The 25,136-nt window shown below is 46.6% G+C and overlaps 1 protein-coding gene across 1 annotated transcript in view; it reads right to left on the bottom strand.

The window, feature by feature from the left end:
• LIPA (lipase A, lysosomal acid type) overlaps positions 1–20,343 on the bottom strand; it is a 31,701-nt gene extending 11,358 nt beyond the window's left edge. Inside the window, exons 1-5 of the mRNA XM_060642962.3 lie at positions 20,204–20,343; positions 17,060–17,171; positions 15,202–15,319; positions 2,030–2,228; positions 822–931 (exon numbers count right to left, since the gene is read on the bottom strand). Coding sequence (XP_060498945.1) covers positions 822–931; positions 2,030–2,228; positions 15,202–15,319; positions 17,060–17,170 — 538 coding nt within the window. The 5' untranslated portion in view covers position 17,171; positions 20,204–20,343. The remainder of the gene's footprint in view (positions 1–821; positions 932–2,029; positions 2,229–15,201; positions 15,320–17,059; positions 17,172–20,203) is intronic.
• Positions 20,344–25,136: the final 4,793 nt, after the last annotated feature.

Here is a 25,136-nt window from a genome sequence, read left to right as displayed (position 1 = left end):
GCTACAACTACAGGCAATTTTTATTTTCCTTCAACTCTGCCAAATTTTCTACTTTTGTATACAGTGAACACATGTTCTTTTTATAATCGGCATAAATAAAAAATGCATAGAGCTTTTAGAAACTATTCAGAAATGAAGCATAACATGCCATCTTTGTAGTTAGTTTTATTCCACTTAACTTTTAAGACTCACTGTATTTTTGGGGTTCCTGGATGGCTCAGTCGATTGAGTATCTGACTCTTGATTTCAGCTCAGGTCATGATCTCACAGTCGTGAGTTTGAGCCCTGCATCGAGCGTCCCTGCTTGGGATTCTCTCTCTCATTCATTCTCTCTCTCTCTCTCTCTCTCTCTCTCTCTCTCTCTCTCTCTCTCTCCCTCCCTCCCTCCCTCCCTCCCTCCCTCCCTCTCTCAAAAATAAATAAATTTTTTTAAAAAAGAAAAAAAACTTTTAAAAAAAGTGTATTTTCTTGTTTTCTGTTTAAAAGCCTCTGCCCTTATAATACCTCTTGTTTTCTACCTTCTCACATCCCCATACTGCTGTAACCAGGAAAATATGCACCAGGCTGAGGCTTACTTCTGGGTCAAGGGAACCATACACCATGTGTATCCATTTACATGAAAGTCTGAATTTTCAGAGAACGTGAAATATTACCCCGAATTTCCTGCCCTTCCCCTATTCATCACTTCTGCTTGGCAATAAAGCAAAAAACAAACACCTCTGTTTGCACTAACATGATTTGTTACTATTTCCCTTTCAAGAACGGGCAAAAACTCTGTAAGAAGACACTGTATCCACCACCAGGCTTTATGACATACGTACCTATTGTGGTGCCTTGAGAATGACCCACGTAATACACTTGTTCTTGGCCAGTTTTATTCAGAATGAAGTTAATGGAAGCTGATAGGTCATAATTTGCCATCTCATCGTAACTGTAATCCAGAAAAGGAACCCTTTCATTAAGACGCTGCACACAAACATAACCGCACGCTAACAAGAAGGGTGCGGGGGGATGAATAACCATAAGCTGAGCGCAGCTGCGTAGAGCAGCACAGAACTGAGCGCAGAAAACATCAACAGGATTGCGCGGGCCCCTTTCTAATTCTGCCTCCCTCCCAAAGGTCCTGTCCTCATTTTTTATGCCATAAGTTATGTTATACCCATTTTTGAACCTTTCTATAAATGAGATCAAATAGTAATGCTGTCACAGAGCCGTGGGATGTTCACTGTATAGATACACGGCACTTCATCTGTCCATTCGCGGCTGATGGGCATTTGGTAGTTTCTGGCTTTTCACTATTACCAGTGGCGGCCCAACAAGTATATTCCTTTGGTAAAATTTGTCATTCTTGCATTTCACGCGTGTAGGTAAGCTGTGGTTTCACAAACGGGACACAAGCCTGAAGGAGTCCAGAGCTCTGACCTTCCCTCATGCCAGGTAGCAGGACACAGCCCGGGACACGTTACACGTGTGTGTGCCATTCGTCATCAGGAAATGGGTAAGCGGACTGTCACCACTGCCTGCAGCGTGCCAGGCTCTCTCCTCGTATCCTCTCCTTTGATCCCCCAATGGCCTCGGGAGATTGGCGGTTATTACCCCATTTTACAACAAGGAAACTGAGACACAGAAGGCTTATGCAGCATGCCCAGTGTCACGCGGGGATTAATAGGTACAGCCAGGATTGATAGAAAAAGGACAATTTCTGGAAATGGAAAAGCAGACATTCGGTGTGCATGTTTATGGGGGGAAAGAAGAAGTTTCCAGGACGCAATTTGCCCACCAACTCCCACAGGACCCGGAATGCCAAAGTAACTAAAAGTCCATAGTTGAATCTAATTCTTAAATGTAATCATTACTTATAATGTACTTCACTGTGATTTACGCAATTCCTCATGAGGTTTAAAACCTTTCCCCAGGCATCCGTCTCCCCTCTCTGATAACCTTGAGCTACCCATCCACCTGCCTCCCCGTGTGTCTGTGGTAAGGGTACTAAGGAAGTAGGCCCCCGTCACCATCAATTCCAATCTACCTGAAAGCCCAGAATTCGTCCTGAGAAGGGGATAAAGTCTTGTGTCTCCGAGACCAGGTGTTTCCCCTGCTGTTCCCCATCCACACATCAAAGCCCGTGTCCGCCAGGAAGAAGCCCAGGCTGTTGTTGGGAAGGTTTGTGACCCAGTTACTGGAATCGGCCAGCAGGCCATGCTGCAGGAACACAACTGGCTTAGGACCTGAAAAACATCCATGTTTAGGACTCAGCAGCACCCAGCCATAAAGCAGATGCAAGAACAGCGAGGCAGCAATGCACTCCAACAGAACATCAGTGAAAAGTATCTTTTTAAACAGTGCTGGCAAAGTAGCAGCAAAAACAGGCTATCTCGTGTATCTAATAACAAGACGTGTAGATGTGACCATAAAAAACTTTTTACCGTATTCTTAAGACTGTATGAAATGTTTCTATACTGTATTTGCTCCCATAATCGAATTTCTTACAATGTATCCTAACAAAATAAACCAAAAGACAGGAAAAGATTACATGTACGCAAATTTATAAATATATATACACATATTCCTTTATTTACATATATATTTCTACTTTTATGTATACACATGCAAATAAATTTTCTACTCACCTATACCTGGGACAGTGATGCTGTGGAAAAACAAAGACTCGGGAGACAAAGAAACATAACCTCTGCTGCTTGCATCATGTTAAGACCATTTAGTCATTCATTAAACAAGCATTTATTGAACACCGACTGTGTGCTGGCATTCTCGGCACTGGTGACACAGCAGAGAACAGAACCAGGAGGAAGACGGTTCACCCTCACGGAGCTGATGTCAGACTGACCACGAGTGTCAGAGACAGACGCACTTGGGCTCGAGTCTGTCCTCTCCAGCCTCGAACGTGCCACTGGGTGCAAAAATATTTCAACATCCCTCCAACATCCCTTCAACCTGAATCATCACCTGCAGCAGGGAAATGCAACAGGCACTTTATAAAGAGCAACGACCGGGAGACACTGCGTGAAAAGTTCCTCGCAAAGTGCTTCCCAGCACAGCGAGAGTTCCATAAACATTAACCCAGTCTGGGCCTCTGCTCCATCAGTAACTGTTAATAGAAATAAATGAGGCAATTAAGTGTCTGGCATAATGACAGACACATAGATCACAACAAACAAGTAAGAGCTCCTTTGGCCTTCTGCTTGTTCGTTATGAGAGTGAAACGTGGGGGTGCCTGGGTGGCTCAGTGGGTTAAGCATCTGACGTTGGCTCAGGTTATGATCTCACAGTACGTGAGTTCAAGCCCTGCTTCAGGCTCCACACTCTCTCTCCCTCTCTCTCTGCCCTTCACTCACTCGCGCTCTCGCTCAAAAAAGAAATTTTTTTAATTGAGTAAAAAAAAAAGAAAGAAAGTGAAGTGCTAAGGGAAAGAGCTAACTGTTGAGACGTCAAATAATTGATTGCAATAATTAAATCATCACCAATGACAAGGACTGTGGCATCCCAGAAAAATTTATAACCCAGCCTTGAAGGGTGGAAAGAAAGCAAAGTACAAGACAATAACCTACACTAGACCCATAGCTAGGCAGCAATGATGCAGGCAAATGAGGAGTGTAAAACATCAAGGAAAAATGGGAAGTAAGATTCGTCCAAACAGATGGGAAGTGAACTGACAAATTTTTCTTCTGTTTATGTCCTAATGCGGATTTGGTAACTAATTGCTTTTTAGATGGCTGTCCCAGAGCTCCTGGGTGGCTCAGACAGTAAAGCATCCCACTTCAGCACAGGTCATGATCTCACAACTCGTGGGTTGGAGCCCCGCGTCAGGCTCTGCGATGACAGCTCGGAGCCTGCTGCGGATTCTGTGTCTCCCTCTCCCTCTGCCCCCTCCCCCACTCACGCTCAGTCTCTGTCTCTCTCTGTCTCAAAGATAAACATTAAAAATTTTTTTTAACTGAAGTGGCTGTCCGTCCGATGATGCAAGGTGGGCTGTATAGACAACCCCAGGAGGCACCGTCCAAATTCTCTACAGCATGAACAGTACCCCTGGAGCCATGCCAGGTGGGTGCTGCTCCCCTTATTTGTAAAGACAGTGGGACAGCCATCAAGTGAAGGTCCGAAATGACTCCTGTGACTTTCTAATCACACACAGTAGCCCTCTGAACTGCCAGGGCCACATCGGTGACCTTCTACCAGCGGGGAGACAAAAGAGCGAAACAGATCAGGATTGGGGCAGCCTTATGAGTACTTCCTTGCCTGCGAATGTTCATTTTAGTGCTACGTGACCAACGCTAACTGACTGTGAAAGTGCTTCGGACAAGGCAGTGTGGTACGTACAGAATCTGCGGAACTGGCTCCCCGCCTTTGGTGAAGAAGATCAGAATCCAATTGCGGAAATAAGAGTCGTCGTAAAAATAAAAAGTTCACATAAACCTCAGGGATGTGATAAGGATTACTGAGATCAACTCATCATTAAGTTGTAGCTGATGAAATGTGTTTTAAATGACACCCGCTCCTAAGCAGGCTGCCTTGCGGAGACGGTGACAAGAGGCGTCATCGCTCCGCGGTGACTGTGAGTCTCTGTGTGAGGGACCCCCAGGAGCCACACCAGGGTGCTGACGAGTCCCTTCCGCACGTTAGGTCACTTCTCTCCCATCGAAGGTGCTTTGGGGCTGGGCTGTGAGGAGTAAGACTTTTTGGCCTTAAGCGAAGTCAGCAAGTCAGGCTGACGGAGGCAAGAGTCTGACAGCACACGGGCATGAGCCGGGCAGGACCACTGCGCTCCGAGAGGCAATTACACATAACCATGGTCTGCCACTGGAGCGGTCTCCCCTGGGGACAGAGGGTCTGGTGGGGCCAGAAGCATGGCAGGTGGCCAAACTCCTGCTGTTTCCCCCAACCTGTGCTTCTTCAGACACCTGGTAGAAAACCTGTGTCTGCTTAGCTGACTCCTCAGGGCCCAGCACTGAGAAAGGCAGGAATGATCTAGATGGGAAGGCAGAGCTGGGGGGCGGGGGGGGGGGGGGGGGGGGAGCAGGGCAGCCAGGACTGAGGCTGGAAGGGGTGGCAGGGGTCAGCCTGTGGGGACCAGGCAGGTTTTCTACACTGGGGAACATTTTTTTAATATTTTTATTTATTTTTGAGAGAGACATAGCTAACGGGAGGGGCAGAGAGAGGGGGAGAGAGAATCCCATGCAGGCTCTGAGCTGTCAGCCCAGAGCCGGATGCAGGGCTCAGACCCACAAACCGTGAGCTTATATGACCTGAGCTTATATCAAGAGCCGTACGTTTAACTGACTGAGCCAGCCAGGCACCCCTGGGGAACGTTTAAGTGGGGAGCGTTTAAAATCCCCCTGAAGTCTCTGTGCATTGTATTTCCCTCCCTAACCTATAGGAGCTTTGGAGGAGAAATGTGGGAATGGCAGACTGAAGGCATACCAGAAAACTCTTTAAACACTACCGGTAAATAACTCCTGGATTCCCAGAGGCATCGAGAAGCCGCTAGCACTCTCTCAGGAGGTGAGCTCGAAGCCAGAAAGGCCGACGGCCCGCTGAAGCGTGTGCTCAGGCTCCACATCTTGTATAAACCCTTCCCAGCACCTATGATATTTCAGCCACTGCGCCAGCTGTGGGGGACACAAAGGAGGGTAAGCCCCGCTCCCTGCCCCCAAGAGGCTCCAGTCCAGCCCAGGAGACAGTCCCACAGTTACCTTCTAGGCCAGTGTGAAAAAGCCCGATCAGCACCCAGGGAACCCCACAGGAAAGAAAGTGACGTGGCCAGGGGCAGGAACGTGTTTGCCAGCTCCTGAGTGAGACACAGACCACCCCACAGAGGGTTCTGGAGAAGAAAAGGGACCCTGGATTTGTAGAAGTGACACTGTCCCAGGCCGCAGCCAGACAGGACCACGGGGCACACACAGGTGGCTCCCTCAGGAGGCAGACACAAAGCAGGTGAAGGTCAATGCCCTGTCTGACCCAGACGTGAAGGGCTTTATAGGGGGCACATCCCTCCAGGTTGGGTGGCCTTCCTGGTCTCATTCCAAAGCCCCTGCTTTTAACCACTACTCCAAAAAAATCCTTCATTAATAACTAAAGAGGTAGGGGAGAAGAGATGTGCTTGAAAGTATTCCCTTTCAGGGCGCCTGGGTGGCCCAGTCAGTTAAGCATCCGACTTCGGCTCAGGTCCTGATCTCCCAGTTCGTGAGTTCAAGCCCCACATCAGGCTCTGTGCTGACAGCTCAGAGCCTGGAACCTGCTTCAGATTCTGTGTCTCCCTGTCTCTCTGCCCCTGCCCTGCTCACATTCTGTGTCTGTCTGTCAAAAATAAATAAATTTTTTTTAAATTTTTTTCCAGTATTCCCTTTGTACCCAGCCCCTTCCAAGCAAGCCACGCACTATTTCCCCAAACTGAATGCATGCACATCAAAACTACCTGGAACATTTAAAAAACACACATATTTGTGGCCCAACTTCTGAGGTAGGGGATCCAGAACTCCAGGGGCACAGCCTGGAAGTACTTATTTTCCACAAGCTCCCTCAGCTCTTCTTGGTCAGTCTGACATCAGCTCTTCTCAGGAGCCCAACCACAGCTGGGTTCAAGGAGGAGTCATCCGAAGGGGAACGTGCCGCCCATCGCTCTACCAGGCCGGCCCAGCCTGGAGACAGGCCAGGTGTGCAGAGCCCTGCTTGACATCTGACAGGCTCCTGGAGGGAGTTCTAGGGCCTCCTTCCCAAGAATCATTAAGAGCAGACCTCCACTGATCCAAAGCAAGGGCTCCTGAGTGAATTTCTGTAGTCTAATTCTGGTTGGAAGAGTTGGCCTCAAAACACAGCCCAAAGCAAGATGAGCAAATAACATCCGTGGGAAGCCGGAGTCATGACACTTATGGCCCCTGGAGAGAATAAGAAGGAGGCACCTATCTCCAGGCATTTATTGCACAGCTTACCTAAACAGAGCACTCTCCCCACTGTGGCTTTATCGGGGACATCACCGCAGTGGGTAGAAACTCGGCCCTAAGCCCCGTCAATCCTGTCTTTGCCACAGGCAAATTCATCGAACCCTATAACTCCTGGTTTCCTCATGTGTAACAGAGGTACGCACTGCAGGAGATCTCTTTGCTTGAGAACCCACAGGAGAACCTAGCCCGTCCCCAAGACACACTTGGAAGGGTGCACACCCCTTGCCACGGTCCAGGTCGCCGTGCTCACATTTCAGCCTCCCTGCTGAAGAGGAGTGGCCTCTGCAGGAGGGAACACAACAGCCCTCAGATCACAGACAGGAAAGAGAACCAAACCCCCCCCCCCCACACACACACACACACACACACCGGCCACAGCCACTCTGGTCCCCGAGCAACATGAAGCCAGAGACCTGGTGGTCCTGCCCACCACCCCGTCCCCAGCACCCAATGTGGAGTCTGGCTTGTGGTCCTCACTCGTGACAAATCTGATGAATAAATGCAATAACGAAGGAATAAACGAGGCAAAGAAAGAAAACCTACTACGTGCCCGCACGCCATGTGCACCTCCCAGGCACCACCTTGATTAGTTTTCTACGTGCCCAGGGTGGCACTGGGCCATACACGTCACTCTTCTCACCTTACGGATGGGGGCTCTGGGGCCTAGAGAGAAGGAATGAGTGCCCCAGGACAGGACACACGATTAGTACGCGGTGGAACCAGGAACCAACCTCAGGTCATGTGAGGGCAAAGTGTGCCTCACCTCCACGCAAACTGCCTTCTGCCCTCCCTGCCTCTGCTACCCTGGCTGCCCTTTGAAAGGCTTCGCACGGTGGTATCTCCACGCTCCAGTTCATGGAGCCTTACAGTTGGCCCGACCCTGGGCAAGTACATAGCTGTAGTCCAAAATTCTCAACTAACAGAAGGAACAGAGGGGCCCAGAGAGACAAGTGCACAACAGAGGGCAACTGGCCAGAGACGCTGACTCTGACCCCCAGATACGCTTCTCTCTATCGTGCTCTCCTTTAAGGACCTCCTGCACGCAGCAAACACATCCTGAAATACACATCCTTCTCCTGTCCTTGTTCTCCGGAATGCATTGTGTGTGCGTCCATTCAGGCTGCTGTATCAATACCACAGACTGGATGGCTTTGTGAACACAGGAAACTCTAGCTCACGCTTCTGCAGGCTGCGAGGTCCAAGATCAAGGTGTTGGCAGACCTGGTGCCTTGTGAGGCACCTCCTGGTTCACAGACGGCTGTCTGTTCACTGTGTCCTGGCAGAAGGCAGACAAGGGAGCTCTGGGGTCTCCTTCCGATAAGGGCACTAATTCCATTCTGGAAGGCTCTGCCCTCAGGCCCGAGTCACCTCCCGAAGGCCCCACCTGCAGACGCCACTACACGGGGGTTAGGACTCAACACCTGCATTCCGGGGGGATATAAACATTCGGCCTACAGCACCTTCCCCATCAGGGAGGACTGGGTACGGAGGAAGCAGACATCAGAGACTACCATCGAATCCAGAAGGATTTTTTTTTTCATTGAAAACAGAAGCCACAGCTCCACTGGTTCTGCCCAAGATGCCCCTAATTCTACCCACCACCGGAAGGCCTACACTCGTGCCTGCGGCTGTCTGAGCTCAGGAGTACGGAATCCCTCACCAGTGTGGCCCCGACTGTCGATGCTCTGCTCAACCCCATCCCAGGAGGGCCCAGGCCCAGAGGAGCTCCTGGAGAGACTTGGCTGGAGTGATGATCGAATAACCAAGAGGAGCTTCAGCCTTAGCGTCCTAAGTGCTAGGAAGGAAACACCCAGAGAGCAAAGAGAACATGCAGCAGGAGCTGGCCCAGGGTGAGCGGCCGGGGATGCTCCCTGAAGAACTGACACTGAGGATGACAACGGACAGCGGGTAAGATGGGCTAGCCGGGAGGACAACGGGGAGCACCGCAGGAGACAGAGGTTCTGGCAGCACACCCTAGTCCTTTCCACCCTGACTCTCGGCTCCAGCCCCACCCTGCACACAGGAGTCAGCGTGCAGCTGACACTGGCTTGTGCTTCTCCATTAGGTCAAGGGTCCGAACACAGTCCTGCACCTGATGCACCATCAGAGCCAAATGAACCTGGCCATGAGTTCAGCCAGCCGGTGCCGTCAAGTCCGGCACCCAGGAATGACCCTGCACCTGCTCCATGCCACCAGGAGGCAAGGAGCTGCATCTCAGCCCGACGGGACCTCTGGGGACATGTCAGAGCACAGCATTTATTCAAAAAGACAGCTCCTCTAGGAACTGCAGAGAAGGAAAGAATGGAAAATCCAGAAATGATCAGAATCCTAAAATAAGCAAAGGAAAACACAGGCCAGCGGCCTTTCTGTCCGAAGACCTACTTCCCAAGCCAGGTTGTGAATTTTCAATTATGACTTAAAAAGCTTAAGGGGCAAGCCCTGGAGTCTTTGCCAAGGTGAAGTTCAAAATGCCTGAAGACCATTACTCAGATCACAGAACACCACTGCCCTCATTAGGCCAACAGATACCTATATATCATATACATGTATGTGTATGTGTATATTTACGGATATACATGCATGTATATCGGAAACAACCCACTATTGTTGCTTTATTTGACAACTGATTTACTGAACAATTTATTTCCCAATTTGGCAAGAAGTCTGCCTTGTAGCCGTTGCTGTTTGATGTATTTTAGGCAAGACAATATGTATTTCCTTGTTTTAGTCAAATAAAATCAACATCATGGGAACAACTTGGTCAATGCTTATTACATAAGACTGCATCTTCTAGTTCAAATCGCACAGACTCTGGAGTCAGACTGGCTAGGCCACTAGTTTTTGCCTTAAAGCCAACCTCTTTCCCTTTCTCTCTCAAGCTGGCTGTCTCACCCAGTAAAATGAGGGTGCTCATCTAGACACAGGTTCCAGAACTCAAGGACTTTACTTTGGAATCCACCAGGGAGTATGTTACACATGCAAACTCTCCAAATCTCTGGCTCAGAAAGGACTCTGAGATCCTTCTAGTGCTAACATCCCATGACTGTCGGAGATACGGCTGAGCACACGAAACCAGAATCACTTCCCTATTCAGGATGACTTTCAATTCCTTTTTGGAGTTAGCACAAAGCAGGGGAAGTACAACACTTGATGGAGAAGTTTGCTTAACACTGGGAAGCATCACACACATGCTCACCAGGCCACTAAGAGCTTTCTTTCTTTTTTGTTTTTGTTTTGGATTGTATGAGAGTTTTATTTTTTTATATACATAATTTATTATCAACTTAGCTCACATACAGTGTGTATAGTGTGCTCTTGGCTTTGGGAGTAGATTCCTGTGATTCCTCACCAGCTAGAACACCCAGTGTTCACCCCAACAGGCGCCCTCCTCAGTGCCCATCACCCATTTTCCCCACCCCGCCCCCCGACCTCCCACACCCGTCAACCCTCAGTTTGTTCAAAACCCTCAGTCTGTTTCTAAATGTGTGTTCCAAGCTGACTAGTTAGTAGGAGTTTGACGACACAGGTAAATGTGTAAACAGGGTCATCTTAGTGGGTCCCTCAACTCTCTACAAATGTATGTAGTATCTGTGTGTACACAGGGCTCTATTTTATGTCACTACACAGAAGGTGCATTGTCTTAGTCCAGTTAAGAACCCCAATCCTGAAGACTGCCCTCATATAACCCTCACTCAGGCTGACCATGCAGGGAACACAGTGCCACCCACCGTGCTGAGAGATACAAAGAAGACAGAGACACAGCCCCTGCCTTCAAGGAGTGGCTGCAGGGAGCAAAGGGGCATGGGGCGGGGGGGGGGGGGGGGGGGGGTGGGCAGGAAGAAGTACACAAATAAGTCAGTGCAGAGCCTGCTTGGGATTCTCTCCTTCCCTCTCTCTCTCTGCCCCTCCTCCGCACATGTGCATACACTCTCTCTCTCTCTTAAAATAAATAAATCAACTTAAAAAAAATGATGGATGTTTTTCTTAGATGACGAATAAACCCGGATGGTGCTTAAGCACTCCTCATAAATGTCATGAAAGAGGTATGCCACCCCATTCTAAGTAGACACTGACACCACAGACACCACAGTTCAGAACTGTAATCACTGATGTGCCAAATCACGAAGGTCTCTGCACATACCCGTGGGAAGCTTCCAATTTCCTCTGCTGTATGAGTGGTACAGACAACAGAGAGAAAGAATATCAAGGAAAGGTACATAGCTTCATTTATTAGGTCCCTGAAGATTGCTGAATGGCCGGTACCATACAACAACCCCTGGGTTCTTACCCTGCAAAACTACACAAGATGGACAAGCACAGCTAGCAGGAAGAGGAGAGGTGTGGCCAGGCCACGTGATCACACAGCACCCCCCCCCCCCAACAAATCTGCAAGTGGGCCACTCCAACAGGACCCGAACACGCTGCCCATACAGCTCTCACTCAACTTGTGCAGCACCTCCGGACAGCACAAGAATGGAGAAAAACCACACTGAAAAGGGCAAGAGGGACGGTCTCACTTCATCCCCAATAAATGAAGAGATGTTGTTTTAATGCATCTTGCAACGCCCTGTAATTGGTACAGATGCCAGGTGTTATTTTTGTACGTATTAAAAGTATTACTTTCTTAAAAGATCAGCAGTTTCCATAGACCGGTTTTGAAATTCTTCCTTCCTCTAATACACGGGAAGCCTCAAAAATGAAAGCAAAGCCTCCCTCGGGTTCTGAGCTTCTCTCAGGCACCCAGCTGAATGGTCACAAGAGCACACGGAGGGTGGTGGCCTGGCCAAGAGAAGACAGGGATGGACTGAAGCCAGGTAGCGTGGGGTCGGCCACCGGAGCACCGGACTCGAGAAGGATTCTGCATTTCCAGGGCAGGAGGACGATGATCTTATGAATAGGGGAGGAGGTCAGGAGGGGGGTGGCCTGAATAAGAGGATAAGTTCCACGCTGGGTGGGAAGGGCTCTTAGGAATTCTTTTTTTGTCTATTTGGCTTAAATGAGTCGAAGTAACACCACTGACAAGACTGCTCCTGAGGATGCTGAGGGGACAATGAGGAGTCCCTGCTCTGGACCACGGGTGTGCACACCGTCAGAGAAGGGTCTACGCAGCGCTCGCTGACGCCTACAGAGGAAGAGGGTGTGGACCTAGCGGTGTGGCCACACTGAGAATGCTTTCCCTCTGTGTTCCCCATTCCAAAGTCCACGAGTACCCACCCCCTGCTGCACACCATGCACCCCTGCCAAAAAAAAAAAAAAGAGTGTGGACTATAACCCACGGAACCAGAGTGACAAAGAGGAACACTGGGACCATCACAGTCAATCAACTGTTCCTGCGGACGGAGATTCCAAGGCGCACGGAGGCGGACGCCCACACGGACCTCGCCGCTGACAGAGATCTCACGCTCAGCTGCCCTGACTCCTTCCTGCCACCGGGGAGCACATCTAGGCTCCTGTTGGCTTCCTCACCTGTCAGGGCACAGCCCCGCACCATAGTGCTGGTGCTCGCACACGTGGGTGGGGGCACCATCTGTTCTAACTGTGGCGTGAATTCCAGGGGTGGGCGATGGAGAAAAGAGGAGAAGCATTCCCCAAGCATGTTTTCACTGAGGTTCCCTGCATCTTTTAACGATGATTAACATTTTTTTTTTAATGCTTATTTATTTTTGAGAGACAGACAGAGTGAGAGTTGGGGAGGGGCAGAGAAAAAGGGAGACACAGTATCCGAAACAGGATCCAGTCTCTGAGCTGTCAGCACAGAGCCCCATGTAGGGCTCGAACCCGTGAACCACAAGATCATGGCCTGAGCTGAAGTCAAGACACTCAACCAACTGAGCCACCCAGGTGCTCTAACAATGATTCGCATTATTAATTATACTAGTTACCCAATCACTTTTAAGAGAGTAATGATCAGTACATATTCTTCTTTATATGGGATCTGAAATCAAAGGGTTTACCAAAAAAGAAAAAAAAAAAAAAAACAAGGAAACTAAGATCATATGTTTGTTCTGGAATAAAATATACATTTTGCGTGTTTTGAGCAGAAAAAGAAATGTAAGCCCTCACTTCAGCTCACTACACATTTTTGTAACGTACTTATAAAAAGGAAGCTTAATAGTATGAACATGAATCTATAAATCATAAAAACCTCAAGAATGAGAAAGGAGGGGCACCTAGGTGGCTCAGGTAGTTAAGCATCTTGACGTCATCTTGATTTCTTGACTCTTGATTTCGGCTCAGGTCATGATCTCACAGTTCATGGAACTGAGCCCCATGTCAGGATCTGCCCTGGCAACACAGAGTCTGCTTGAGATTCTCCCTCTTTCTCTCTCTCTCTCTCTGCCCCTCCCCGACTCTGTCTCAAAATAAATAAACATTTAAAAAAAAATGAGAAATGAAATTTCAAAAACAGCACTGGCTGTCCCAGCCACTTAAGTGTTATAAAATCCCTTATTATAGTTACAATCTGGGGGGCAGGGGAAAATAGACCAGATTATATTAAGAAAAAAAACAAACAATGATACAAAGGTCATGTAACACAGGTTTTTAAGTTTGCTTTGAATAATTTGGGAAGGAATTGAGGCAAAAAGGCCCTTCTGCTCATATAAAATTGTAATTGAAGAACACTGAGTCATCAAATTACCTTAATCTCAACCTTAGTTGTCCAAGGAAAATCTTTTTTTTTTTTAGCGTTTATTTATTTTTGAGACAGAGAGAGACAGAGCATGAACAGGGGAGAAGCAGAGAGAGAGGGAGACACAGAATCTGAAACAGGCTTCAGGCTCTGAGCTGTCAGCACAGAGCCCGACGTGGGGCTCGAACTCACGGACCATGAGATCATGACCTGAGCCAAAGTCGGACGCTTAACCGACCAAGCCACCCAGGCGCCCCCAAGGAAAATCTTTAGAAACAAAATGTTAAAGAATAAGGTACATCTGGAGGGATGATTGCATTGGGATCAATCTTCATTCTGACATATGTTTCACAATTTCAAATAGCCTGCCTAGAAAGAAATTCATTCATCTCATGGAAACGGCACTTTCGCTATGGGAAGATATAGACATACGTATCTCCAAAACTATAAGAACTTTCATATCTTGCTAGTGAGAATAATTACCGGAACAAGATTGCCTGAAAAGAGATTTAACAGTATCTATCAAAATCATAAATGTACATATCCTCTGACTCAAAAATTCTATCTCTGGAAATGTATCTTACAAACAAACTTGCACACGTACAAGGTTGTGTTAAGCAGCAGTATCTTCCTTCTACCAAAAGGACTAGAAATACCCCAAATGCCCATTACTAGGACACCTGTAAAATAAATCATGGAAAAACTATGCGGAATACCAAGTGTCTGTGAAGTATTCTCTTTTTTTAAGTTTATTTATTTATTTGAGGGGGGGGAGGGAGGGAGGGAGAGCATGAGCAAGGGAGGGCAGAGAGAGAGGGAAAGACAGAATCCCAAGCAGACTCCACACTGTCAGTGCGGAGCCAGACGCAGGGCTCAAGCTCACGAACCATGGGAGCATGACCTGAGCCGAGACGAAGAGTTGGACATTTAACCGACTGAGCCCCCCAGGTGCCCTGAGTGGTGAAGTATTCTATGAATTATATGGAACTATCTGCATAATATTAAGTAAAAAATTTAAGTAACAGAAGAATTGACACTATATACTACCTTTTGTATTAAATCGGAAGCAGGGAAAAATAATCACCTATGTCTGTATCCATTTCTAAAGAAATTTTGTTTTAGAGCTAAAGAAATTAAAGAGATTTTGGAAGAATACACACAAAACTAGGGAGGTGAAGGATGAGGAGGGAGGGAGGTATTTCACTATATGTCTTTTTACTCTAAGTTTTGAACTATGTGAATATATTGCCCATTCAAAAAAATCAATATTCAAACAGCAAAAGCGATTTACTTAATGCTCAAGACATTTCACTAATAAGATGCTTCCTTAAAACAAGGAAAGCAAAGATTTCACATATCATCAAACAAAACTGACCTTCAAATCGTTAAGCAAAATGTGAAATTACATAACCTGTCTTTACTTCTTCAAAGACAGTATTTTCATATGCCTTGCATAAATGTAACACGTTCAGTACTTTAGCCTAAAAATAACCCCATTTCAATGTTTTCAGGTTAAATCTCAACTTGATTACTGACACAAAAACCAGCCAAATTCCAGCAGTGTAGGTACTTTCCAGAGCTTTCCTGCCTCACCACAGGAGACACCCATACCTTTGTCAGCACGATTCTTCCTCCCATGAGGGATTCGGTGAAGGCAGAGAATATAGCCGTCTTTTGTCTCAACGTAGTGTTCCTCACTAGGGAATCCCCAGTAAGAGATCATTTCAGTCTACAGAGAAAAAGAATAATGGAATTTCTGTGCACAGAATCTGACAAGATCTCCCACATTAACAGGCAAAGAAGACAAAATGTCAGCAGGCATTCTCCAGGCTTTAAGAAATCAGGTAGTTATTAGTGACATTTTAGTGTGCTCAACCTAGTAGCACCCCCCACGCAAGAGTAAATCCTCCACTGGTCTTATGCATACCTTCTACTCACAGGTGTTTGATTAACCTTGGTTTCAACATTCTAACATGTTCTACACCACACATGTCTAATTTCACCACCACGTTGGGCCTCTTTGTTTCCATCCTGGCTCCCAGGTACAAGTAAACATTCTTCATTTGTTTTCTAAATATGCCAGCTAATATTGTGATCTGCACGCATAAAATATCCTTATTTTCAGAGGTCCCTTCCTGGGAAACAAAGCGTAGCATTAATCTGTTTTTATCAATGAACTAATGAAATTACACTAGTAAAATACAGAATGGCAAGGTGGAGTTGGAGGTCAAGAAAAGATGAAAAGCAGGAGATTGTGATCAAATTCACTTCTCCATAAGGAACAGTCCATGGAGAAACTCTTAACCAGGAGCTCAGTAGAATATGGATAATTCAATTATCTAGATTTAACGTAAGTAAATGCTCACTATCCTTTCCTCTGCAAGTATCTGAAAGAATTTAATTCTTTCATTTTTACAGAAAAAAAAAATTAAAGGAGGGGAGGAATAAGAAAAAATTGGGGACAAGAACTAAAACTTGACCCTAAGACCCTGATCAAGTTACATTCTCTTGACTCACTTTGGATTTATTAGCTTCTAACCGTGGTGTCTTGATTCTTCAGCTGGGTCTCTGCTTCATCTATTTTAAAGTAGCCACTGTCTCTAGTCATTTGTATTTTCCCAATGTTTTAGGCCTAAATGAGATAGTTCCAGGTTTTATTGTTTCCTTAAGATTAATAACCTTGAAACGCTAATTTCAAATTTGAAGTATTAATTACTCCACAAATTGTTTTTGCTTATTTGTTCTAACAAGACTTTTTTTTCAGACATTTTGATTTTTATATTGAACTGTGCTCCCTGGACACTGCTAATCACACTTCTTGTTCACTGTGTTGTAACAGCAGCACTCGGGAGTAGCATTCTTGCAAAGTTTTAATACGTTTTCATCCTTCAAAGAGGTGAGTTGGTGGCTTCATGTGGCCCACTTAACCGAATCTCAGAAAATAACTGACCTTTGTCACATGCATTTTTTTTTTTTAATTTTTTTTTAACGCTTTATTTTTATTTTTGAGACAGAGAGAGACAGAGCATGAACGGGGGAGGGGCAGAGAGAGAGGGGGACACAGAATCGGAAGCAGGCTCCAGGCTCTGAGCCATCAGCCCAGAGCCCGACGCGGGGCTCGAACTCACGGACCGCGAGATCGTGACCTGAGCTGAAGTCGGACGCTTAACCGACTGAGCCACCCAGGCGCCCCCCGTCACATGCATTTTAAAAGCATCTTTCAGGGGCGCCTGGGTGGCTCAGTCAGTTAGGTGTCGGACTCTTGGTTTTGGCACAGGTCACGATCTCAGTTTCGTGAGTTTGAGCCCTGCGTCGGGCTCTGCGCTGACAGTGTGGAGCCTGCTCGTGATTCTCTCTCTCCGTCTCTCTCTGCCCCTCTCCTACTCATGCTGTCTCTGTCTCTCTCAAAATAAATAAATAAAACTTTTTTAAAAATGTTGAAGCATATTTGAGATTTTGAGAAACTTACCACATTCATATTTGTTTCGGGATCCACAGCTGCCAGCTTCCCTTTGAACGCCTCGCACTGCCAGGTCCCAAGGACCAAATAGAACACCAACCCCAGGAGCTGCATTTTCATTCTGTATAAAGTAGTCTATTGTTATTTGTCTGAATTTCACTGCACAAATTATGCTGGTAGATTAATGCTCCCATAAAAAGTTCTGAACCAGGCTTAGGGGCAAGTCAAAGTCAGGTTCAGGGGCAAACACGAGACAAAGGACTCCGGCCCTATCTGGAAACAGAAAAAAGTGAGGAATTATTATTTTTTTTACTAAGAAACCTCTCTACCTGCCATCCTCCACCAGGTTACCATGTGACCTTTGGAGCCCAGCACACCCACTCACCCTCTCACCACAAGGTTCAACAAATTGTTCCAGAGAAATAACAGAGAAGAGGACTTAGAGGATAATAGGCTGAAAAAAAAGGGAAGATCCACAAAATTTCAGAACCGGTTAACCTCCCACCTTTTCCCTTCTAATAATGATTTAACATTTTTAAGTTCTCATTTTTAAGTGCAGTATTAGTGCATGCCTCCCACTGTCTACTTATTTCCGTTCTTGCCCAAAATTACACATCGGGATTCGAATTTGTCACCCAAATGTTCTGCTAAGTGAAATAAGCCAGATTGAGAAAGACAAAAACCACATGATTCCACGTATAAGTGCAATCTAAAAAACAAATGAATAAACAAACAAAAAGCAGAAACAAACCCATAAATACAGAGAACTAGTGGCTGTCAGGTGGGAGGTCAGGCAAAATGGGTGAAGCGGAGAGGGAGATACCGGCTTCCAGTTATGGAATGAATACATTACAGGGATGAAATGTACAGGGTAGGGAATGTCCTCAAGGGTACTGGAATAGAGTTACATGGTGACAGACGGTGGCTACATTTATGGTGAGCATAGCATAACACACAAAGATGTTGAAACACTATGTTGTACACCTGAAATGAATGGCCCATTGTGTCAACCATACTTCAGTTAAAAAATAATAATAAATTTTTAAAAAATAAATAAAACAAATAGGTCATCCAAGGAAAAAGCTGAAATGAAAAGGAAGCCTGCAAGAGAAACAGGATAGAAGAACATCCCTTTCTCCTTCTGAGACCCTCCAGAACACCAACAAAGATGATCTAGCTTCTGCCAGCACAGCAAAGACCTCGGGGATGGATGTTAAAGGCAAAGTAAAGTGAGTCTCCCCAAGGAACCTGGATGATTAGAAGCAAAGCAGGAACTACAGCCTAGGCATCCTACATTTTTAAAAATATAATCACTTAAAAAAAAAAAAAAAAGATGCATGCATGTATACCTATTCAAAGACTTGTATAAAAATGTCCAAAATGGGTGAATGGTTATGGATAGGACACGAACATGATATATACATACTACTCAGCAATAAAAAGGAATGAACACACAGTAACACGGATGAATCTCAAACTAATTATGGTGAATGAAAGCAAGACCAAAACACAAGAAGAATAAATACATCTGAGTCTATTTATAGAAAACTCTACAAGCAGATCTAGGGCTGGCTGCCTGAGAAGAAAAGGGAAAGGAGGAAAAGACTGCAAAGGGGTATGCACGAGAAGGGTGATGGACAGGTTCACTATACTGAATTTACCGATGGTTTTGCAGGTGTATGCATATGTCAAAATTTCTAAATTGTTCACTTAAAAAAGTCTTGTTATTGTATGTCAATAATACGGCTGTTTTTGAGACTTGTGCTTAACTGAGTAATCCACAAATCTTAGGGCATTGGTTCTCAGGAGATTACAAATAGTGAATTCTGCCAAAGCAAGCACTGCACTTAGTATCCAACCAGCAGTGACCCCTGAACATCTACAAAAAAAGTCATGTTACCTTGAATCTGCACCGCCAAAGCAAACTCACTGGCCTTTACTCACAAGTGTAGACTTCTTTGTGGTGGTTGGGAAGGGCTGCCTCGTCCCGAGCCATAAATTCAACCTCCCCAAAATCCATTTTTACTAGGGAATGGGGTGTAGATTGAAAAGGAAACGGAAAAGTTGTGCCCACAATTTAAAACAAAGAATCATCTGGCAGCAGACTGTTTGCACTCAGTCCTGCCCTACAGAACCTGGGCCAGCTGTCCACGGAGAGGCTCCAGGAGGGCGACAGGATCTATCACCCAGGTAATTTTTCCTTCCGACACAACATTAAGCAAGCTTCTCAACCTAGGAGTCAAGGGATTCCCGGAAGGCTGATGATTGAGAAGCTTAAATGGAGAAAAAGCCCCCATCCAGGCTGGATTCTGTGTGCTTTCCCGGGTTTTCTTAGCAACTTTTATCTCGGGTCTTTCTACATTGTAACAATCCAAGTATGTGCTCGGCTGGCCCTCATTTCACCCCAGCCCATGTGCAAAGCTGGCGTCTGACTCAACTTTGAACCCCTAGGGCCTGAAGAGATGCCAGGCAAATATTGGATGCACAGTTCAGATTGGAATACGGGATAGGGAGTGGTCCAAAAGTTCAGTGGCTGGAGAAAAGAAAAACCGCAAAGCGGCCTTCCATTTTGCTTTCTAATAATGACACCACCACCACCAATAATTTCGGTTCCCATTTAAACTTGCGCTACGCGCCAGACAACCGCCGGCAGCGCTGCAGACCTGTGTGAACTACTCTGCGCAAATCTGGGGGGTACCGTTAAATCTTCTTTCGAGAGAGGCTGGGATTGCACCTAGGTTACGTATCGGAAGCAAAGTGGCAACGGGTTTAGAGGGAAGCTTGACCAGGGGAAAGGGGGTAGCTGGGAATCAGGAGTCCCGATTGTCACCGCAGTCCGCGGGTTCCGGACGGCTTTGCTGATCGGCGGCCGCTCGCGTCCAGGAAATCGAAGGGCTCCCGGAGAAGGGCGGGCAACTTCAGGGGGACCCCCCACCCCGAAACCTGGACCGCGCCGCCCGTAGAAGGGGCACCCGCAGATGCTCCAGACAAGGTGCTCCAGGTGGGATGCTCCAGGCGCCAAGCGCAGGGGGTCCCGCCAGCCTGCAGAGGCTCACGGCGAGAAGGGGGGGGGAGGGGAGGGGAGTGCGGCGGCGCACATGGAGGCAGGGGCTGCCGCACCTCACCTGGCGGCGCAGCCAGAGCCCCACTCACCTGCACTGATCCTCCCCTGCAGCTGTCCAGAGCCGCAGTGCCAGCACGCGGAGCCGGGCACCTGGAGGGCCAGACGCGAGGGCAGGCGCTCCCCGCCTCCCCAGCTTAAGCTTTGTGCACAGCCAATCGGAGCCGCGGGCCTTCGGGAAGTGCGGCAGAGACCCCGCCCTGCCCTGTGCTTCCGAGCATCCGGACCCGCAGAGCATGCGCTGTGGGCGGGCCCCAGCGGGGCGGAGGCTCCGCCTCCCAGACCCAGCAGTAGCCCAGGGACATCATCAGACAGCGGAGGCTGCCTGCGCCCTGCCAAAGGAGCTCCTGCAGGGTTGGCACCCTCTGCACCTGCCATAAGGCTATGGGCTCTCTAAGTGAAAAGAAATGATATGTTCAGTATAAAGCGCTAAGCAATGTGTCTGATGCAAAGCAATCTTGCTGTACATTTTATTTTTATTTCTAAACTGCCAACCATTAAGACACTGCAGTGTAGCCGCCAACCAAATAAGGTCCCTGTTCTCCTGCTTACATTCCAACGGAAAGAGACACACCATAAATAAATATATAATATAAAGTACTAGAAAGTTCTACAAAGAACAATAAAACAGTAAAGAGACAATAAAGGAAGATGCTATGTTATATGTAAGGTAATCAGAAAAGGACTCTGATGAAGTGACCACTGAACACAAACAGGAAGGTGACTAAGAACCATGTGGATATTGGAGAAAGACCATTCTGGGGTGAGAGAATAGCACGTGCAAAGGCCATGAGGCAGAATATCCTGACGGGTTCTAAGAAGAACAAATGGGGTAGTAGAGAGTGGTAGAACACAAAGTCTTAGAAGTAGCTGGGTGCCCTGCAGGACAATTTTAGAGAAGAAGCCAGTGGAAGGTTTTCCAAAGAAAGGCAACATACTCTGGTTTATAGTTTAGAAAGACCACTCTGTCGGCTAGGGTCAACTATGGAAACAGGGAGACAAATTGGAAGGCTACTGCAATAGTCCAAGCGAGAGTTAATGATGGCTTGGACTGGGGCAGTGGGAGCAGTGGAGGTGGAGAAAAATACTCAGATTCAAATGGAGAAAGTGCCATGAATTCAAATGGAGGAAGCACCGAGAAGAGCAGCTTGGGAGGAAAATCAAGTGTTTGTTCTAGATGTGTTGATTTTGAGACACTCGTTAGAGAATTCTCTCCGCCAAGGCTCTGCCGGCAACCAGAACTCACTCTAGGGATCCCAAACAGAAGAAATGGTTACACAGGTGGCGGAATTTCCAGGAAGCCAAACAGGGTTTGCACAAGCCCCGCAGAGACCAGTGACAGCAGGCAAGGCTGAGGCATTATCGGGGGAAGACAGTGTTACCAGAGACCGGAGGTTCCTGCGTCGAGCAGTAGTCTCTGCCAGAGACACTTCCAAGGCCGAGAGAGGAGAACCACACATCCTGCGGCTTTCCCTGGCTCCCGCCCTCCGGTCTCCCACTAGTCCCTCCTTAGGGTCAAATGCAACCTGACGCTGGCTGACCGAGGACCCTAAGAAATGCAGGCTGCAGGGATCAGACCCCTCACCCTCCAAGACACAGAGCAGAGGACGGACAGAGAATGGATCCAGAGACAAACTGGCAAAGATCAGCACTGGCATGTACACATCCAGTGTTCAAAGTCAAGTTCCAGGCTGGAGATTTAACGTCGGAATAATTTGCTTATAATGGTGTTTAAAGCCCTGAGGCTGTATGAGGTCTCCCAGAGAGGAAGCATAAATAACAAAAAATAACATAGAGACTCAGAAGATACGAAAGCTGAGAAGAGGGCACCTGGGTGGCTCAGTCAGGTAAGTGTCTCATTTCACCTCAGGTCATGGTCTCACGGTTCACGAGTTCAAGACCCGTATCGTGCTCTATGCTGTCAACATAGAGCCTGCTCCAGATCCTCTCTCCCTCCTCTGCTCCCCCTCCTCCGCTTGCACTCTGTCTCTCTCAAAATAAATAAATAAACTTTTTTAGAAAAAACTGAGACGACAGTGAGTTTGGAGAATCCTGTTGGATGTGAGACCGAGTCGAGAGAGAGATGACTGGCCCACACTTGAGCACTGAAGAATGAGCATCACATTTAGCAATATTTCTGTGTCAGACGTTGTGCTAAGCCCTTTACACAGAGTATCTCCTTCAACTGTCAAAACTACCTCCAAAACTCCATTTTACAAGTGGGTAAATGGAGGGTTAGAAAGGTTCAATATATCGCCTCAAGTCACAAAGTAGAGGGTAAAGCGGTCCGAGACGCAGCCCAGGCAAATTAAGTCCAGGTTTTTCATCCATAAACAAACAAACAAACAAACAAACAAACAAACAAATATCCAACCACGAAGCCCCTTCATCCAAGTAAGGGAGGATTTTCCCCACTTTCTGCTTTGGGCCATTGTAAGCCACAGTGACTGGCAGATGACCCATACATTTAGTATAAAGAGAAAGCTTTACAGAAGACAGCAGGTGCAAGGTGGTGTGTGTGTGTGTGTGTGTGTGTGTGTGTGTGTGTGAGAAAGAGAGAGAGAGAGAGAGAGAGAGAGAGAGAGCGAGCACGAGCACTCCAGTAATCTACCAAGGGTTCCTCTCAAGTCCTGGGCTGAGTATTACCCAGAGTCTGTATGTGAAGAAACTACACTAGACCAGGGAAAAAGACACCTGAGAGGAACAAATGGGAAAATCCCCCAAGTTTACAAAGGATTGAGACTAGTTCAGGCGATACCAGACCAGAAGGGAAAAACCTTATAAAAGACACTTAGTAGACTCAGAAGGATATTATTGCCTCAGCATGGGGCAAAATTATCCCTAAGTAAGCCTGCTTAAAAGTAAGAGTCCTGAAAGAGACCCTCAGTTGATTTTCACAAGACAGTACGGTGGGAAGGAATCATCTTTTTGACAAATGGTGTGGGAACAACTGGATGGCTCCACTCACAGCAGTTAACTTCCACCCTTACCTCACAGCATATACAAAAATTAACTTGGGGCACCCGGGTGGCTCAGTTGGTTAAATGTCTGACTTTTGGTTTTGGCTCAGGTCACGATATGACAGTTCGTGAGTTTGAGCCCCACTTGGGCTATGCTGGCAGTGCAGAGCCTGCTTGGGATTCTCTCTCTCTCTCCCTCTCTCTGCCCCTCCTGCTCATGCTCTCTCTCTCTCTTTCTCAACATAAATAAACTTTTAAAAAATTAACTCAAAATGAACCATCACCATAAATTTGAAATTTATGGGGAGATCAGAGAAAATATTGGGTTTGCCAAAAGGATTTCTTAAACAGAACATAAAAAGCACAACCCATGAAGGGAAAAAAAAATTAACAAACTGGACTTCTTCAAAATAAAAAACTTTTTCTATTTCAAAAAATACTTCATAACCGCAGTGAGATTCTGCTTCATATCCACTAGGATGACTATAATAAAAAAGACAGAGGGGTACCTGGGTGGCTCAGTTGGTTAAGTGACCAACTCTGGATTTCAACTCAGGTCACGATCTCGCGATTCGTGGGATCGAGCCCCACATCAGACTTCTTGCTGACAGTGCGGAGCTGCTTGGGATTCTCTCTCCCCCTCTCTCTCAGGCCCTCTCCCGCTCATGCTCACTCTCTCTCTCTCAAGATAAATACAAATAACCTTAAAAGAGACTTAAAGAAAGAAAGAAAGATAATAATACACGTGGAAGAGGATGTGGAGAACACAAGGCAGGCTGAGATATAAGATGGACGGCTGCCTCAGAAAACAGCCTGTAGTTCTTCAAAAGGCTCAATAAACATACAGTTGCCATATGACCTAGCAATTCCCATCCCGTGTATACACCCGAGGGAAATGCAAACTCGTGCTCACGTAAAAACCATCCACAAATGTTCATAGAAGCATCCCTCAGAGCAGCCAAAAGGTAGAGACAGCGCAATGCCTACCAGCTGATGAATGGGTAAATGTGATCTATCTCTACGCTGGAATAATATTGCATAATAAAAAAAATGAATGTCTAATGCATGCTATGACATGGATGAACCCCGTACACATGCTGAGGGATAAAAGCCAGTCACACGCACCAAAAAGGGAAAATAACTCCGTTTACATGAAATGTCCAGAATCGGCAAGTCTATCCCAACAGGAAGCAGATTAGTGGTTGCCTCGGGCTGGTGGGGGCAGGGATTGGGAGAATGTGGGTTGACGGCTAAAGGTTGTGGCTTTCTTTTTGCTGTGATGAAAAGGTTCTAAAATTAATTGTGGCGTTCGTTGCACAACTCTGTGGATAAACTGAAAGTCATTTAATTGTACGTTGCAAAGAATGACTTGTGTGGTACATGAATTACACCTCAATACACTGTTTTTAAGACTTTATAAAAATGATAAGGTATACTTGTTACAATTTAGTAACAGGACTAAAAACCCAGTCAAAAATGGGCGAAAGGTTTGGACGTGCCACCAAAGTAGATACGTAGATGGCAAATAAACACGTGAAAATATGCTCACCATCATTAGTCATCAGGGAAATGCAAATTATAGTCATGATGAGACACCACTATTCTACCCACCAGAATGGCTAAAATTAAAAAGTGCAGACATGGATGAGAAGTAGCATCCAACTCTTGGTTTGGGCTCAGGTCATGATCTCACATATCAGGAGTTCAAGCACGAGTCAGGCTCTGTGCTAACAGCTCGGGACCTGCTTGGGATTCTCTCTCTCTCCGTCTCTCTCTGCCCCTCCCCTGCTCATTCTCTCTCTCTCCCTCCCTCCCTCTCTCTCTCTCTCTCTCTCAAAATAAATAAACATTAAAAAATAATGAAATATTGATACACGTAGCAACATGTATGGCTCTTAAAATAATTACGTTGAGGGAAAGAAGACAAAAACAGTACACACTGTATGATTTCCTTTGTAGAAAATTCTAGAAAATGTGAATTAATCCACAGTGACAGAAAGACTAT

Source organism: Panthera onca, chromosome D2, assembly GCF_046562875.1.
Source record: "Panthera onca isolate mPanOnc1 chromosome D2, mPanOnc1 haplotype 2, whole genome shotgun sequence".
Classification (NCBI taxonomy): domain Eukaryota; kingdom Metazoa; phylum Chordata; class Mammalia; order Carnivora; family Felidae; genus Panthera; species Panthera onca.
This window is presented reverse-complemented; position numbering and strand designations above follow the sequence as displayed.